Source organism: Amblyraja radiata, chromosome 18 (genome assembly GCF_010909765.2).
Source record: "Amblyraja radiata isolate CabotCenter1 chromosome 18, sAmbRad1.1.pri, whole genome shotgun sequence".
NCBI classification, from domain to species: domain Eukaryota; kingdom Metazoa; phylum Chordata; class Chondrichthyes; order Rajiformes; family Rajidae; genus Amblyraja; species Amblyraja radiata.
This window is the reverse complement of record NC_045973.1, coordinates 39,686,862-39,705,181: the sequence shown is the minus strand read 5'-3', so window position 1 is coordinate 39,705,181 and position 18,320 is coordinate 39,686,862. Positions and strand designations below refer to the sequence as shown.

At 43.3% G+C, this 18,320-nt stretch overlaps 1 protein-coding gene across 3 annotated transcripts in view; it reads left to right on the top strand.

Annotated features, from left to right (window-relative positions):
* Positions 1-18,320, top strand: part of fbln2 (fibulin 2) — a 224,809-nt gene that overhangs the window by 127,668 nt on the left and 78,821 nt on the right. For all 3 annotated transcript variants that reach the window (XM_033037199.1, XM_033037197.1, XM_033037198.1), the window contains 2 exons: positions 9,220-9,349; positions 11,350-11,548. In XM_033037199.1, the coding sequence (XP_032893090.1) occupies positions 9,220-9,349; positions 11,350-11,548 (329 nt within the window). The remainder of the gene's footprint in view (positions 1-9,219; positions 9,350-11,349; positions 11,549-18,320) is intronic.

Here is an 18,320-nt window from a genome sequence, read left to right as displayed (position 1 = left end):
GATAAGGTGGTTGTGGCCTGTTAAACATTCAATAGACAATAGGTGCAGGAGTAGGACATTTGGCCCTTCAAGCCAGCACCACCAATCAATGTGATCATGGCTGATCACTGATCATGGCCGAACATTCCTAGATCTGTTTGACTTGTGTGAGGGTTAAGTGCAAAGTAAAGGGGTCGCTCTTCGGGAAAGATGGATATCCAGCTACTGATGGGATCACATAAGAGTAAGATTGTCTGCAGAAGGGTCTCAACCCGAAACGTCACCCATTCCTTCTCTCCAGAGATGCTGCCTGTCCAGCTGAGTTACTCCAGCATTTTGTGTCTGAGATTAAGCAGATTGGGTTGAGATTCCCTGAAATGTCAAACACGGAAGGAAATATCTTATTGAAACATAAAAATCTGGGAACTTTGCAGGGCAGATGTCATTCAGATATTTCTCCTGGTGGGAACTCATCATCATCAGCGATTATTTGACATTGATTAATACAGGTGTCAGGGGTTATGGGATGAAGGCAGGAGAATGGGATGAGGAGGGAGAGATTGATCAGCCATGATTGAATAGCAGAGTAGATGTGATGGGCCGAATGGTCTAATTCTACTTTATTCACCTATGATCTTATAATGTTATGATGAGTATGATTTCTGTTGGTTGGGCTGATTCTGGAGCCACAGAGTTTATTGTGGGGATGTACAGGTGTTGGATCCCATTTAGTGGACACCTGTGTGTGACATTTGTGAACGTGGGGAGGCTGATGCACACCACAGAGTCCTTGACAGAAGTAGACCCGGGCCCAACGGCATGGACTCCACGATCTCTGGGAGTCTTTCTCTGCCTCAGACTTCTTCTGCCTTGTCAACTGTCGTGGTTCTCCAACTATTGGCCAGCCACTATCCACCACTTGTGAATGAATGAATGAATGAATGAATGAATGAATGAATGAATGAAAACGTTGTTGTCACATGCGACAAGTCACAGTCAATGTCTTTGTTTTGCATATCCAAGGTATGCAAAGAGTCGCCACATAAAGGGTGCCGAAAAAGTTACAAAGTGTTCTGCTCCAGGTCCTCCTCTGTTCTCCGCCCCCTGCCCCTTTCTCACGGAAGTCCCCCCACATTGGGTCCTCCTTTGTTCATCCCCCTCCCACCACGGCGGTCCACGTGATTGAAGTCTTCTTCTTGGGCCGCGTTTCTCTGGGAACGCCCCCCTCAACCTACCCGCCAGGAGTGACACTTGCAGGAGCTTTAAACAGTTCAGCTCTCAGGACTTTAGGCACACGCCGGCTTCTCCACCACAAGAAATTGTACTCCTTGGAGAAGAGAATGAGGGATGTGCCTTTGAAATCAAAAGTAAAAAGGAATTTCTTCTCCTCGAGGAATGTGACATTTTGGAATTCTCTGATCCAAAGGGCAGAGGATGCTGAGCCATCAGCTGCGTTTTCAATCGTAAGACGATTTCTGAGGTATAAGAATCAACAAAAATAACGGTTGGGCAGACAAGTGGATTTGAGGCCAGAATTCATTTCAGCCATAGATATAGCAATGTTACAAAATTTTGAGATTTTAAAAATCAAGTCTGTAATTTATCCCATCAGATAAAGCATAAAAATAAGTTTAATTTGACACCTAATTCACTTTCATATCTCAAGTATTTAAAAAGTTATGGCCATTTTCATACTCGGAAATGAGCATCTTGTTCCCTATTGATTTTCTATGGACATAACAAAAAAGTTGTGATCGTGAACAGTCAAAAGCCCATAACTTTCTTAAAAATTAAGAGAACTGAATGAAATTTTCAGTTATCATAGATTGAAGCATTCTGAAACAAATATAAAATAATCTTACTTGGATGACCTGAAATTAAAGCATATAATTAGTTAGTTACCTAATTGTAGCTAATTTCAGACTTCAATTACTAGATCTAAACATCTATCCATTTCTTAATAAATGATTAACATTTTTAAATAGCCTAAATGTCCAAATAATATTCACAAATAATTCACAATAAAACATGATTTTTAAATCTCATTTACATTAATTTATAGACCAAATGGAAGGAATTCAGTGTTCAATTGCTGTAAATAAATGCCCATTTAAATCAGCTTTCCAGTGGGTTCCTGTGAACGCGCTGGTTTAGAACGTTCACATTGCGGTAGATTTGTGCCCCAAATGCCCAGAAAAATACTGCGGGATATAATGGGCCCAAATTGAGCTACTCGCAATATTAAATTTTGTATAAAGGGATCTTTAGAAGCCCTTTTTAATGTAAAAATATACAACCTAACTTCTGCTATTTGCTTTATGAGACCCTGCGGTTGCTGGCGGTCGCGGGTTTAGAGATTGATTTTTAAACTACTATAACTATTATACGAGGCCTTTAAACCTAATAATAGCTTTTGCGACGGGGTCTTCCAGCGATTTTTCGTTAATAATTAACTAGGCTGAACATCTTCGATTTGAACAGCCTAGAGAAAATCGCGTTTTAAACCCGCCCCCCTCTAAACGGCGCCAAAATCGCGCACACACGCAGCGGCAGATTTTCAAAGACGCTTCAGGTAGGCTTTGCAACATACCTAATAGATAGACTCAAAATGCTGGAGCAACTCCGTGGGACAGGCAGCATCTCTGGAGAGAAGGAAACAGTGACGTTTTTGGTCGAGGCCCAACTTCAGCCATGGTGGAGCAGGCTCGGTGGCCTTATGGTCAAATCCTACCCCCTTTAAGACCTGCATTTGTGTATAGATTGTGGAAGGAGTTGGCTCATTGGGATGAATGTCTTTCTCTAACTTTTCCTACACTCTTTTTTGCACAAATGTCACAATGGATCATTTTAACATTTATCTTAAATGCATGTGTTGAACAAAATGTGGCCTTGTATTTATGATCATAGAACATAGAACATAAAGCAGAGAACAGTGGAGCACAGCACACGAAGGACCAGCCCTTTAGCCAACAATAGCTGTGTTGATCATTCAACATTCAACTAAAAAATGATTAAATGCCTTTACCTGAGGTTACTGTATTTTTGAAGAAGGGTCTTGACCCGAAACGACACCCATTCCATCTCTCCAGAGATGCTGTCTGTCCCACAAAGTTACTCCAGCAATTAGGGTCCATCTTCAGTGTAAACCAGCATCTGCAGTTCCTTCCTCCACATTATTTTGAAGGAACTGAGAACTCTGCCTTGATGGCTTATGCAGAGATGTTGTTGTTGCAAACATTCTTTTTATCTTTGGAACAAATTGTGGTTTAGGTTAAAGGACTGGCTGGATAATCAACTGAAAATCCTGAAAACATGGCTTGAAATCCTATAATGATGGTGAGCGCATCAAATAAAAGTTAAACTCAAATCTTTCATTGATGTCTCTTATTAAGGAAGGAGTCTATGGTACTTTGTAGAGCTGGCTTTGCTGTGATTGCAATTCTGAATGGAGGCATTGCCAACGTTTTCCATTAGAAATTCCTCTCAACGTGTGTACATCTTAGAAGTGTCTTTAAACATCACAACAGCATTTGGAGGGCCATCCTTAAAGTTCATAAGTTCATAAGTGATAGGAGCACCACCAGGCCGTTTGGCCCATCAAATCTTCTCCGCCATTCAATCATTGCTGATCTAACTCTTCCCCCTCAACCCCATTCTACTGTCTTCTCCCCATAACATCTAACACCCATACTAATAAAAGATCTATTTATCTCTGTCTAAAAAATATCCATTGACTTGATCTCCACAGCCTTCTGTGGCGAAGAATTCAACTGGTTCACCAACAATGATAAAGAGATAGATGAGCAAGCTCCGAGTGTTCTTTTTTTATTACTTTGTCATTCTTAGGTGTTTTTTTTTGGTCATTTCTCCAGAAGATTGTATGCCAAGGAGTGTGAGCAACTTTGGTCATCGTCTCTGAGGGAGAATCTGCTGGCTCTGGAGACGGTCCAGAGGAGGCTTACAAGAATGATCCCACGAAGGAGTGGGTTAACCTATGATAAGCAAAAAAAAAAAGCAGTTGCGATTGGGTCATTTGTTTCTGAACAACACTAAAATACATAATCAATTGTTCATTAACATGATGAAATTCAAAGCGTAGAAACAATGAACTGCAGACGTTGGTGTACAAAAAAAGATGCAAAGTGCTGGAGTAACTCAGTGGGTCTGGGAGCATCTCTGGAGGGGTCAGGCAGCATCTCTGGAGGACATGGACAGGCAAGATATCTGGTTGTGACTCTTCAGACTGATTGTGATAGGGGGAGATGAGGCTGGAAAAGAGATGGGGGCAAGTGCCAATTTAAAGTGTTTCTTGACAACTTATACTAACTATGATGACTTGGGTAGGCATGATTTTAGGAAGTTTAACAATGAATGAATGGATGAATACTTTATTGTCACATGCGACAAGTCACAGTGAAATTCTTAGTTTTGCATACACAGGATATACGAATAGTCGCCACATAAAGGACGTCGACAGAGTCCTGGGATCTACCATTTGAGAATGGCAGCAGTTATTTGAGTCTCATCCTATCTTTATTTTATTTTAAATCATTCACCACAATTTACAACTGTATGCAGCAGGATAGTGAAGCTTTGATCTGATTTGCTGCGTGCAGATTCAGAGGATACAATTAAGGGAATCTTGTTGCAGCTTCACCAGGTTGGCACCTCATTGTTTTAGGCACTTTTCCTGGCTTGCTCATCTACCATCTCTATGTCATCTACCACAATGCTGGTGTCACACATCAATATACACGGTGACCTCAGTCATTATATCACCAACCTCATTTCTCGTCCGAAGTAGTCTCATGAGTAGTGTTCTTATCCCTTTAGGGATACAGATTCAAACTGTTACAAAGTATCCCATGCCAGATCCTCCTCTGTTCTCCCCCCCCCCCCCCCCTTCACTGTGGTTCCCCCACGCTGGGTCCAATGGTGGAGACAGAGAGAGGATGGCTCTTCTGTTTTTAATATAGCTCTTTTATGTTAGTATTAGGTTTACCCTGAGAAACAGAAGATGTCCATTGCCCAACATGGTGCGTAGCTTAAACTGAGTTAACAGTCCAGAAAAGCATTTTGACCCTCATGTAATGAAATGTGCTACATACAATCAAGTCCCTTTAACCAGGAAAGGCCCTCAACATATCTTACATATCCTGAGAACAATCTGCAGGAAAAACATAATTAAAGTATAATACATTAAGGATGGCCTTGCAAATTTGGAATCATTTTTCACTGTGCTATAAACAATATTGTTCTAAGAAGGGAAATGGTAAGTGCCTGAGGAAATAGCATTAAATTTCGCATCCTCTTCCCTACATTCACTTTTGCATAATTCAGTGACCAACAAGCTGCACTGTTTTTGAAGCAGCAATAACAAACGATGTTTTGGACTGACTTCTTCACAACTGGTGTCTTTGGTGGTTTAAGAATTTGACAGTCACCCCACCTAGTGGCACGGTGGCGCAGCGGTAGAGCTACTGCCTTACAGCGCCAGAGACCCGGGTTCGATCCTGACTGCAAGTTCTTGTACGGAGTTTGTACGTTCTCCCCATGACATGCGTGGGTTTTCTCCACGATCTTCGGTTTCCTCCCACGCTCCAAAGACGTACAGGTTTCAAGGTTAATTGGTATTAATGTAAAATTGTCCCTAGTGTGTGTAGGGTAGTGTTAATGTGTAGGGATCGCTGGTCAGTGCGGACTCGGTGGGCCAAAGGGCCTGTTTCAGCACGGTATCTCAACTAAACTAAACTAAGTCAGCAGTATCATAAAACCTTTTCTTTAAACACTTTATGTTAGCAACGAACACTTCATGGTGCATTTTGCTGCAATCTGAAGCATTCTCTCCTATTCATCACAATGCACAAATGAATCCTCAGGCAAGGTACTCCTCACATTAATGCTCAGGCAAGGTACTCCTCACATTAATGCTCAGGCAAGGTACTCCTCAAATTAATGCTCAGGTTTGTAGGTTAATTGGCCCGGTATAAATGTAAAATTGCTCTAAGTGTGTTAATGTGCGGGGATCGCTGATCGGTGCGGACTCGGTGGGCCAAAGGGCCTGTTTCCGCGCTGTATCTCTAAACTAAACTAAACCTCTGACTGCTGCTGATTTGCAAAGACCCCAGAAATTCTACTTGTCTTTCTCCTTTAACTATTACAAGCACAAAACATGCAAATATTCGGCATGCTTTGTAGCATTTACACAATGGAGAGTTGGGTAGGGGAATCGCATGGATTCTGGCACAATTCAGTTCAACAGCAATATATTTTCACTGTTTTAATTGCATCTGTAATGGTGGCGCAGCAGTAGAGATGCTGCCTTTCAGCACTTGCAGCGCCAGAGACCAAGGTTCGATCCTGACTACCGGTACTGGAGTTTGTACGTTCTCCCCGTGACAGCATAGGTTTTCACCGAGATCTTCGGTTTCCTCCCACACTCCAAAGACGTACAGGTTTGTAGGTTCATTGGCATTGTATAATTGTAAAATTGTCCCAAGTGTGTGTGGGATAGCGTTAAAGTGTGGGGATTGCTGGTCGGTGTGCACTCGATGGGCCGAAGGGTCTGTTTCTGCGCTTTATCTCTAAACTAAATTAAACTAAACCAAACCAACATTCGTACCACTCTTTATGTGGAGAGGTGAATCCAAAGGCTATGATTTTCCTGAAGATAGGCACAAAAGGCTGGAGTAACTCAACGGGTCAGACAGCACCCTCTGGAGAAAAGGAATTGGTGACGTTTTTCGGGTCGAGACCCTTTTTTTGATGAGATGATTTTCTTGTGTGACTTGAGTAAGCTGTGCTATTAGCTGCGTGTGTGGAGAGTTATGCAGCTGCCTCATAACTTCCTGCAACCCAAGTTCAACCTTGACTTCTGGTGGAGCTTGCACGTTCTCCCTGTGACAGTTTGTTTTCATCTGGGTACTCGGGTTTCTTCTTGTCTTCCAAATACGTGCAGGTCGGCAGGTTAATTGGCCGGTGTAAATTACTCCTGTTTTCACAATGAATGGTGGAATCTTATGGGAGTTGAGAGGAATGTGGGAAGAATAAAATGGGCCTGTGTAAGGAAGGAACTGCAGGTGCTGGTTTAAACCAAAGATAGACCCAAAATGCTGGAGTAACTCGGTGGGACAGGCAGCACACATGTACCGAGGTACAGTGAAAAGCTTTTGTTACGTGCTAACCAGTCAGTGGAAAGACTATACATGATCACAATCGAGCCATTCACAGTGTATAGATACATGATAAGGGAATAACGTTTAGTGCAAGGTAAAGCCAGCAAAGTCCAAACAAAGATAGGCCGAGGGTCACCAATGAGGTAGATAGTAGTTCGGGACTGCTCTCTGGTTGTGGTTGGATGCTTCAGTTGCCTGATAACTGCTGTTAGCTTCATATTTTGCTTCTATGGAAACCTAATCCTATGGGAAAATACTAGACGTGAGATATGGTTGGATATTAAAATGTCTCTGCAGATATGATCTTACACAAATAAAATGGTCAAAGTAATAATCTAACCATCCTAATTGGATGCTTAGAGTGAATTATCTATTGGTAATTCATCTATTTACAGGATGTAGTAAATTAAGTAATTAAACTGATGAAGTGTGTTGCATATTTACTTGCAAATGACTTTGTTACATACTTACTGTAACACTTTTTAAGTTGCAAATATGACGGGAAATTAATCGGCAGCAAGATTTTGTACATTTTGAATTGCAAATATAGTGACTGAAGCTCCAAAAGAATCTTATGTTCAGCACTCTCAATAGAGAACGGAGAGCTTATCTCAACAAATCAGCATATGTAACCTATAGCAACCTGCCCAGAGCAACACATGTGCAGATATTTAGTGTTTCTTGTTTCAGTCATGCGCATTATGTTAGGAATACTAACTGGTGTAAGAAGGAACTGCAGATGTTGGTTTACACTGAAGATAGACACAAAATGCTGGAGAAACTCAGCGGGACAGGCAGCATCTCTGGAGAGAAGGAATGGGCCTGAAGAAGGGTCTCGACCTGAAACGTCACCCATTCCTTCTATCCAGAGATGCTGCCTGTCCGACTGAGTTACTCCGGCATTTTATGTCTAGCCTCTTATGATTACTCTGAGTTCAGCTTGGAGAACTCTTAATGGGAGAGTTGAAATGGAGCAGCTATGCTGGATAGTACTATATAACTCAGGAGAAAATAAATAGGTGACGTTTTTGGTCTGAAGAAGGGTCCAGACTCAAAACGCCACCTATTCCTTTTCTCCAGAGATGCAGTCCGTCACACTGAGTTACGCCAGATTTTTGTGCCTATCTTTGGTTTAAACTAACACCTGCAGTTCCTTAGAAGGTAGACACAAAATGCTGGAGTAACTCCGGGTGCGGCAGCATCTCTAGCAGAGAAGGAACGGGCGACGTTTCGGGTCGAGACCCTTCTTCAGACTGATGTCAGAGGAGGGGGCGGGACAAAGTTAGAATGTAGGCGGAGACAGTAAGACTAGTGGGAGAAGTGGGAAGGGGAAGGGGATGGAGAGAGAAAACAAGGGCTATCTGAAGTTAGAGAAGTCGATGTTCATACCGCTGGGGTGTAAACTACCCAAGCAAAATGTGAGCTTCTGTTCCTCCAATTTTGCGCTGGGCCTCACTCTGACAATGGAGGAGGCCCAAGACAGAATGGTCAGGTTGGGAATGGGAGGGGGAGTTGAAGTGCTGAGCCACCGGGAGATCAGGTTGGTTAAGACTGACTGAGTGGAGGTGTTCAGTGAAATGATCGCTGAGCCTGCGCTTGGTCTCACCGATGTAGAGAAGTTGACACCTGGAGCAGCAGATGCAGTAGATGAGGTTGGAGGAGGTGCAGATGAACCTCTGCCTCACCTGGAAAGACTGTATGGGTCCTTGGATGGAGTCAAGGGGGGAGGTAAAGGGACAGGTGTTGCGTCTCCTGCGGTTGCAATGGAAAGTACCTGGGGAGGGGGTGGTTTGGATGGGAAGGGACGAGTGTCTATCTTTGGTTAAAACCAACATCTGCAGTTCCTTCCTAGGCAGTACTATTTAACCATTCTCCCAATCTCTTGTTGCAGCTTTGAAGCTGACGTTAATATCATGTCTTATCATCTATGCAAAATTCAAAATCTTTCCTTTGAAATTTCAAGGCTCATGAATATTTATGCCACGACTTGAATGGTGTGATAATTTTGCTAACTCCATTCGCATAAACACTGCCTTGATTTTAACATGCCTGTGTTTTGTAACAGAATTGCTCGGAAACAGTGTTGCATCTCATACTTGGAGGAGCAAAGCTGTTTGGTGGGTATGAACTTTGCTAAAGAAAGTGAAGACTGCTTTGCAAACCCTAAAGATGTCTGTGGAGCCGACATATACAAGGCAAGTACTGTGCTGAGAGCTCCCCTCCTTGCAATGTCTGTTCATGACTTATTTTGCTTGTATAAAGTAAACCTGAGTGGGGGGAAAATTTCACTTGCACCTCCTCCAACCTCACCATCATCCTGATCCCCGGGGCTCCTGGTGTACGCTCATATATATCGGCGAGACCAAGCATAGGCTTGACGATCGTTTCGCTGAACACTCATGTTAGGTCAGCCGTGGCCTACCTCATCTCCTGGTTGGCAGAAACACTTTAACTCCCCCTCCCATCCCCACATGGAACTTTCTGTCCTGGGCCTCCTCCACTGTCGGAGTGAGGCCACATTCAAATTGGAGGAACAGCATCTAATATTTCACTTGGGCAGCTCACATCCCAGCGGTATGAATATTAATTTCTCTAATTTCAAGTAACTCCTGCATTCTTTCTCCCCTCCACTCTGCCCCCTCCCCCACCCTAGCCAACCCTACTAGTTCCTCTGTTCATATCCTTGTATCCCTGTAGTTACCACATCTTCCCCAGCCAACAATGGGCCATTGTGGACTCCATCCTTCCTGAGGTCATCTGTTGCTGGCTCTGTTTTGTCCTGCCTTCTCTATCTTTCAGTCTGAAGAAGGGTCTCGACCCGAAACATCACTTATTCCTTTTCTCCAGAGATGCTGTCTGACCCGCTGCCGCACTTACACCAGCATTTTCTGCCTTATCTTCAAGAGAAAGGTTGTGTTTGGGATTGGATCAAGGTACTGTGCTATCACTAGGGACTGACCTATCCCGGGGGAATGGGATGGAACACATTTCCTTCTGCCATCCGCATCCATGTTATGGAATGACATGTTGCGGAAATGTTCCAATGTTATGGAAAGCAGCACACTCGGCAGTATAGTATAATTATCGTTAATTGTATTGAAAATAATACGGTTATCAAGACTGTGTTGAACATCACACCCTGAAAGGGGAAGGAATATGTAGAGCGAAGTAAATCTGAGACAGAGGACAAAGTTGGCAAAGCTCAGATCGTTGAGTTAAACCTGAAATGTTGTTTCGTTAAGCACCTAGAATCGCTTGCAATTTGTTCCAGAGAAAGTTTAATAATTGCTTTCTGGGATTTCCTCTCCCATATTTATATTTCATGTTCATTCACTCCAGTAAGAGATCTTTCAAAGGTAGATCTTTTTGAAAACCTACCTCTGTGTGCAGCCATTGGGTTAGTACATACATTCCATGTATTCCATCATAACATAATGTCAGATTTTGTTTTGAAGTCCCTTGTGCTAAATGGTTTCACATACATTGTATTTTGGGTCATCTATGAAACACTGCATTTCTCAGTTAACTAACAGGCAGGAATCAGCTGATGGTATTCACAACCAAGTGTCCATTGATGACAAAACTGTCCAGTCAAATAAATTTGCCCACTACATTCAGGCCAAGGAACTGATATGGGAAACAATCGTGAAAGGAAACTGTAGGCGTTTCATCTTTACTGGGAAAACTAGTTTAGTTTAGAGATACAGTGCGGAAATAGGCCCTTCGGCCCACCAAGTCTGCACCGACCAGTGATCCCCGTACAGTAACACTATCCTACACACACTAGGAACAAATTACAATTATACCAAGCCAATTAAACTACAAACCTGTACATCTTTGGTGTGTGGGAGAAAACCAAAGATCTCAGAGAAACCACGCAGTTACGGGGAGAACAGACAGCCCCCTTAGTTGCGATCGAACCCATGTCTTTGGCGCTGTAAGGCAGCACCTCTACCCCTGCGCCACTGTGCCATGCTAGATCATGTTCCTTTAAGTCATGGAGCCGGAGGTCTTGCTCCTGCACGTTTTGTTTGCCATTTCATCTCATCATTTATAATCAGGGTCCTAGTATTATTAGTGTAATCTGGAGATCTTATCTGCTTGATCGGAATGCTAAAGAAATATTTCTTGTTAAATATTGGATTTGTACTGTAATGATTTGTTATTATCTGCTCTAATTTGGTTCCCCTTCCAGAAATGTTGTGACTGCTGTACATTAGGTATTATATTTTGGAACCAGTACAGAGTGTGTGAAGAGAAGCCAAGCCTAGGCTTCCCCTGCAGTCAGGCATTTATAAGCTGCTGTGAGGAGGCTGAAGACCTGGGTCATTTTCCCGTGAGGCGCTGGCTCAAGCCAAGACCACTTCCTGAGACCACTTCCATTCCTGAAGAAGGTACTGCATCATTTTTATATGTGGATTGATCATTAAAAATGATGATATGCAATTTCACATGATGGGAACAGGTCACAAACTGCAAAACACGTTGAGGGAAGCTTTTGACTGACCACTGACTACTTCTTGTTAGTTTTGTTTTAGTTTAAAGTAACAGCGCAAAAACAGGCCCTCCAGCCCACTGAGTCCACGCCGACCAACGATCCCCGCACATTAACACTATCCTAAACTAAGGACAATTTACATTTTATACTAAGCCAATTAACCTACAAACCTTTGTAGTGTGGGAGAAAACGGAAGATCTTGGAGAAAACCCACGCAGATCACGGGGAGATGTAAAAACTACTGACCAAAATCAAAACTGGTGGTTGAACATTAATTGAGAATCTTACACACTCATTTGGTAACTTGAAATGTCGTCCTACCCAAAACTAGCGGGTGGCACTAGAACTATGCAAACCAATTTCTAATCTGCCATAGCACCCTGACTGTAACATCCATGGTGAAATAGGTAAACCACAAACTATCTTGCCCTGGATATCAGATGCCTGAGGAAGGTGAAGAACGGATTCATAAGAACTATTCCAGTGTGAAGGATTGCAGCGGTGAGTTTAGATAATGCCAGCTAGGTTCGAAGATGGTAATGAGAAGAAAACTTCCCCATTACTGGATGGTTTAAGGGCCTCCAAAATAGATTTAAGATTGTGGGCAACACACATAATAGGCTCTGTCCAGGAACCCCGACAGTTTTTACAGGTTTGGCAGAGGTTCACTTGCACCTCCTTCAACCTCATCTAGACTAAGCGTAAACTAGACATCGTTTCGCTCTGTCCTCCGCCTGGACCTACATGAACTCCCAGTTGCCAAACACTTTAACTCCCCTTCCCATCCCCACACGGACCTTTCTACCCTGGGCCTCCTCCATTGTCCGATTGAGGCCAAACACAAATTGGAGGAATGGCACCTCATATTTCACTTGGGCAGCTTACAACCCGGCAGTGTGTATTGATTTCTCTAACTTCAAGTAACCTTTGCATCCCCTCTCTCTACGCCCTCCCCCACCCAAGTCGTTGTATTTTTTCACTAATGTCCTGGTGAGTTTCATTATTTGTATAACTCGTTTTCACCCAGCCCACAGCTACCAATGGCCTGTTTCCGTTATCACCGTTACTTTATTGCATAACTTTCATTCATTTGTTCTATATCTCTCTACATCACCGTCTACATCACCGTCTACATCACCATCTCATTTCCCTTTCTTCGGACTCTCAGTCTGAAGAAGCCTCAACCCAAAATGTCACCTATTCCTTTTCTCCAGAGACGCTGCCTGCTGTGCTGACTTACTCCAGCATGTTTCGTCGATCTTAGACATTATAGGCATGTTTGGAAAAAAATATTTTATGATCTGGAAGTCACTGCGTGTTGGAGAAGCAGAAGCAGAAACTACCAATGCCCCTAAAGGAAAATTGGATGGAGCTTCATTTGCATGACTTTGAGAACAACGCAGAAACACGGGACAATGGGTTGCTCTACTAAGCATGGACTCATTGGGCTGAATGGCCTTCTTTGTCCACATTGTCCACTGCTAAATGGCAACCAGTCCTTTGCATACTACAATGCTCCGTGGAGAAGCTGCTGCTGTTTCTTCTGCTCCTTTCTCTTCTCTTCTTTACAACCCAGATCCCAAATCATCGTTAGATGGGTAAGATAAGTGCTATCGAAGCAATGGAATATTTTGGTAATATTCCAAAAGCCTTCCCAAGTAAATGGCTCCAATCTCGCATGAGAATCACAGGGCGGACTGGCTGGCCATTTCTCCTCAGGCAGGTTATTAGAGTGTACCGGGTTTACAGATATGCGGCCGTATATATTTGAACCCTTGCAATCAATACACTGCTTGCAAGGCATACATCGCGAAGAAAACCTACGTACAGGACCTGGCATGAGAGGAATAGATCGGGTCGATGCACAGAATCTCTTGCCCAGAGTAGGGCAATCGAGGACCAGAGGACATAGGTTGAAGGCGAAGGGGAAAAGATTTAATAGGAATCTGAGGGGTAACTTTTTCACACAAAGGGCGGTGGGTGTATGGAACAAGCTGCCAGAGGAGGTAGTTGAGGCTGGGACTGAACCAACGTTTAAGAAACAATTAGACAAGTACGTGGATTGGACAGGTTTGGAGGGATTTAGATCAAATTGGTGTCAGAGGTTATGGGGAGAAGGCAGGAGATTGGGGTTAGGAGGGAGAGTTAATTCAGCAATTATTGAATGGCAGAGTAGACCTGATGGGCCGAATGGCCAAATTCTGCTCCTATCACTTATGATCTTATGAAAAGCAGGCAGGTGGGACTAGTGTAGCTGGGACATGTTGGCCGGTGTGAGCAAGTTGGGCCGAAGGGCCTGTTTCCATGCTGTATCGCTCTGTGACTCAATGGCCCAGTAGTTGAGACTCCATACCCAATTCCCACTGAAATGCCCCTCAATCATTTTGCATCTTTTGTACATTGTTTAAGAATATTAGTGTGGTGCTTTTGCAGATTGGTCAGTGCGATATGCTTTTGGTTGTTACAAAGATCTTTTTCTTGAAGCTCTCCAGTCTGTTGCCGATGTAAACCCAGCTCTCAAAGTAAGATTCTCAGTTTCCGTCAGTAAAATGTTTACCAAATTAGTGTAGGCTCCAGTGAGAAGTTTAAAAAAAAAAGTGGCTAATTTAAGTTTTGAGAAAGTCAGTTATGTTGATAATCAGGTAGTCCTGAGTCATTGTTGGATGAGGGGAAGGTGACAACGAGGCGTACAATCTGTAAAATTAATCAGGACGAGAGTGAAACTAGTCGGAGAACTAGCGTGGGGAGGGACTGAGACAGAGGAGAAATCAAAATTCATACCGCTGGGTTGAAAGCTGCCCAAGCGATATATATGAGGTGCTGTTCCTCCAATTTGCGTTTGGTCTCAATCTGACAATGGGGGAGGCCCAGGACAGAAACTAAGTTTCCATGGTCATCATCTGCTTTGATCGTCCTTTTTCACACCTTACTTTCTCTTTGTACCCTTCCATATCTCTAGTTTCCCTCTCCCCAGACTCTCACTCTAACGAAGGGTCCCGACCCGAAACGTCACCCATTCCTTCTCCACAGAGATACTGCCTGTCCCGTCGAGTTGCTCCAGTATTTTGTGTCTACCTTCAGTGTAAACCAGCATCTGCAGTTCCTACATAATCCTGAGCTCTCAAACAGAGCAAAGGATTTTGAGCTCAAACATAGATTGCATCATATAGTTTCAGGTATCTGGAGCGGCATCTTTTTTTGTAGCAGCAAGTCCAGGACATTCCAGGAATGCATTCAGCAAAATATTAAACCAGGAGCAAATGGAAATGAAAAAAAAAGAAACATTAAGTTTAGTTTAAGGGCTGTCCCACTGTACGAGGTAATTCGAGAGTTCTCCAGAGTTTCCCCTGATTCGAACTCGGAGAATTACGGTAATAGCCACTCGTAGGTACTCGGGGCTCTCGTGGACATTTTTCACACTGTTGAAAAAACTTCACGAGCTTACCACGTTTCCCGAGTACCTGCCGTTAGCGCTACGAGCCGCTAAGAGACGTCCCGAGCTCTGATGTATCCGCTGCGTACATTCTACGTACTTACCACGAGTTTGATTTTTTTTTTAACGTGGGGAGAGCTCTTGGGTAAACTCGTAAAGTGGGACAAGCCCTCTCGTGCCACATGTACTGAAGTGCATTGAAGAGCTCTTTGTTGCATGCTATCCAGTCAGTGGAAAGACAATACATGATTACAATCTAGCCATTTAGTGTACAGATACATGATAAGGGAATAACATTTAGTGCAAGGTAAAGCCAGTAAAGTCAGATCAAAGATAGTCCGGGAATAGAAGATAAACACAAAAAGCTGGAGTAACTCAGCGGGACAGGCAACATCTCTGGAGGGAAAGAATGGGTGACGATTCGGATCCAGACTCTTCTTCAGAAAGATAGTCCAGGGTCTAAGTTAGTAAGGGCAATTGAAAATAAAACAAGTAATTTTGCTTGGATTTTTAATACATTGGGAGCTCAATAAATTGGGAGATCTTTATGATCATAGCCAACTTTAATATTTGAGATGAGTAATATACTGAAACTTTAAAACAATTTAAATTGCAAAACATAAGCAAACTAATATAGCCTTCCCACTCTTTCAGCAGGAGAGGCACATGAAAGAAGCACAAGTTGAAGAAAAGGCTACAAATGAGAAGCAATTAATCTTTTTAAACAGAGCTCCTAATTGGAAATTTCTAATTACCAATGACTGCATGTCAGAAGCAAAGCATTACATTTATTAATCGAGTCACGTTAGTGGAGTAACTATGTTAAACAGTTCTATCCTCCATCAGAATTTCCTTTGATGATATATTTATTATATCTAAAAAGAATGCCCAGTATAGACAACTCCACACTCATAGCTCTATATATTTTTATTATTTAATAAATGTACAGAACCCTCCAGGAAAATATAATGAATTGGACTTGAACGATCATGTGCTTGTTTAAAATCTTGATCAACATCAGTGAACAATGGTAGACACACAAAATTGGAGTAACCAAGTGGGCCAGACAGCATCTCTGGAGAGAAGGAATAGGTGTTGTTTTGGGTCGATATGCTTCCTCAGTCTGAAGAAGGGTCTCGACCTGAAAAGTCGCCTATTCCTTTTCTCGCGAGATGCTGGCTGACCCGCTGAGTTACGCCAGCTTTTTGTGTCGATCTTCGGTTTAAACCAACATCTGCAGTTCCTTCCTACACTCAATAAACAATGAGTTTGTGTTTGAGTTTCAGATTCGATTTCAATTTACAATGAGTGCAGTTTGTGCAGAAATTGTGTCTATTGTTTGCTCAAAACTCATTTGCATATTCACAAACGGAAACGCTTTAAAGGGCCTGTCCCACGAGCATGCGACTGCATGCGGCAAGCGCGACCAAACCGGAAGCGGGGGCCGCGCGGAGGTCGAGTGATCCCGTACGAGTTGACGTGAAGTTCGAGCGAAGTCCGCGGGAAGTTCGCGCTAGGCGTACGGCGTCAAGACGCTGCGTACGTCGTCGAGACGCTGCGCACCCCCGTTGAGGCGGTGCGCACGGCCTCAATGTGGCTGCGGGCCGGCAGGCCGTTGCCGCGCGGAATTTTTGGACAGTGCCAGTTTTTCGGAGCCCCGCGCGATGTCGGGACCAGCTCCGCACAACTCCATACGGCTCCGGCGATCGAAGTGGGACCGGCCCCGCGAGGCCGTACGGCTCAAGCGACCACGTTAGGTTGTGCAGTCGCATTCTGGTGGGACAGGCCCTTAAGACTCAGGGGCAATTGTTACTTTAAACATCTTTCTTAAAGGAAATTCCATGATATATTTAAGAATAGTTAACTGCTTTTGTTTTATTAATGTGGCTGAAGTTTGTGATTTAAGAAAAATAGCATTTTTATCAGAGCCCAGTTTATGCCGGAGAATAGTTTACATAGCTAAATATAACTGAAAATTAGGCTAGTTTCATTGTGTTCATGGTTCAGCTACTTAGCTTTATTTTACATCCATGCTTTTAGAAACATAGAAAATTAGGTGCAGGAGTAGGCCATTTAAGAGAGAGTTAGATTTAGCTCTTCGGGCTAAAGGAATCAAGGGATATGGGGAAAAAGCAGGAACGGAGTACTGAATTTAGATGATCAGCCATGATCATATTGAATGCTGGCTCTTAATTCTCAAAATTAAGAGGCAGATCAATAATATTTATGCCAAGCACACTTGTGCTTGGCATAAATATTATTGATCTGCCTCTTAATTTTGAGAATTAAGAGCCAGCATTCAATATGATCATGGCTGATCATCTAAATTCAGTACTCCGTTCCTGCTTTTTCCCCATATCCCTTGATTCCTTTAGCCCGAAGAGCTAAATCTAACTCTCTCTTGAAAACATCCAGTGAATTGGCCTTCACTGCCTTCTGTGGCAGAGAATTCCACAGATTCACATCTCTGGGTGAAAAGGTTTTTCCACATCTCAGTCCTAAATGGCCTCCCTCTTATTCTTAAACTGTGACCCCTGGTTCTGGACTTCTCCCAACACCGGGAACATTTTTCCTGGAACTAGCTTGTCCAATCCTTTAAGAATTTTATATGTTTCTATATGTTGATACCTGTCAGAAAATTCCTCAATTCAATTTGAGAAGTCGCCTTGGCTGTCCAAAGTTGGCATTGGGCAGAAAGCTGGCCTATCCATTAAATTAAATGTGGAAGCATGGCAGAATATGTTGGCTGGGTCAGTCTCCAGCGCAATGATTTTTAAGCCAGAGGAACGAACCCAGTGGTAATTCTACTGCAGTCTAGCTTTCTGCGCATGAAAATAATCACTAAACTGCTTGTGACTCGTGAGAAAATTGGCTTTCATCTGCAGATAATGTGAGAATTGAAACACTTACATTGCCAAGCAAGCATCAATTTCTGTGGATGTGTTTTACGCCGGAGGGAACTTGGCTGGCATGCATTCCATCAGTGCTCAAGGATGTAAATTCACTCCACATGGTGGTGTAGTCGCCAGAAAGTTGGGACAGGAGTGGGTCACCAGGCCCCTCTAGCCTTCTCCGCCATTTATTATGGCCGTGGCTGATGTACTCAAGCCTCCGCTCCTCTTCTGTGCCAGTGCTCCATTGTCCTGGATTCCCCGCTCTTCCCTCACTCCTCAGTCAATGCTCCCAATGATTCAGCCACTGCATTCCAAAGACGTACAGGCTTGTTGGTTAATTG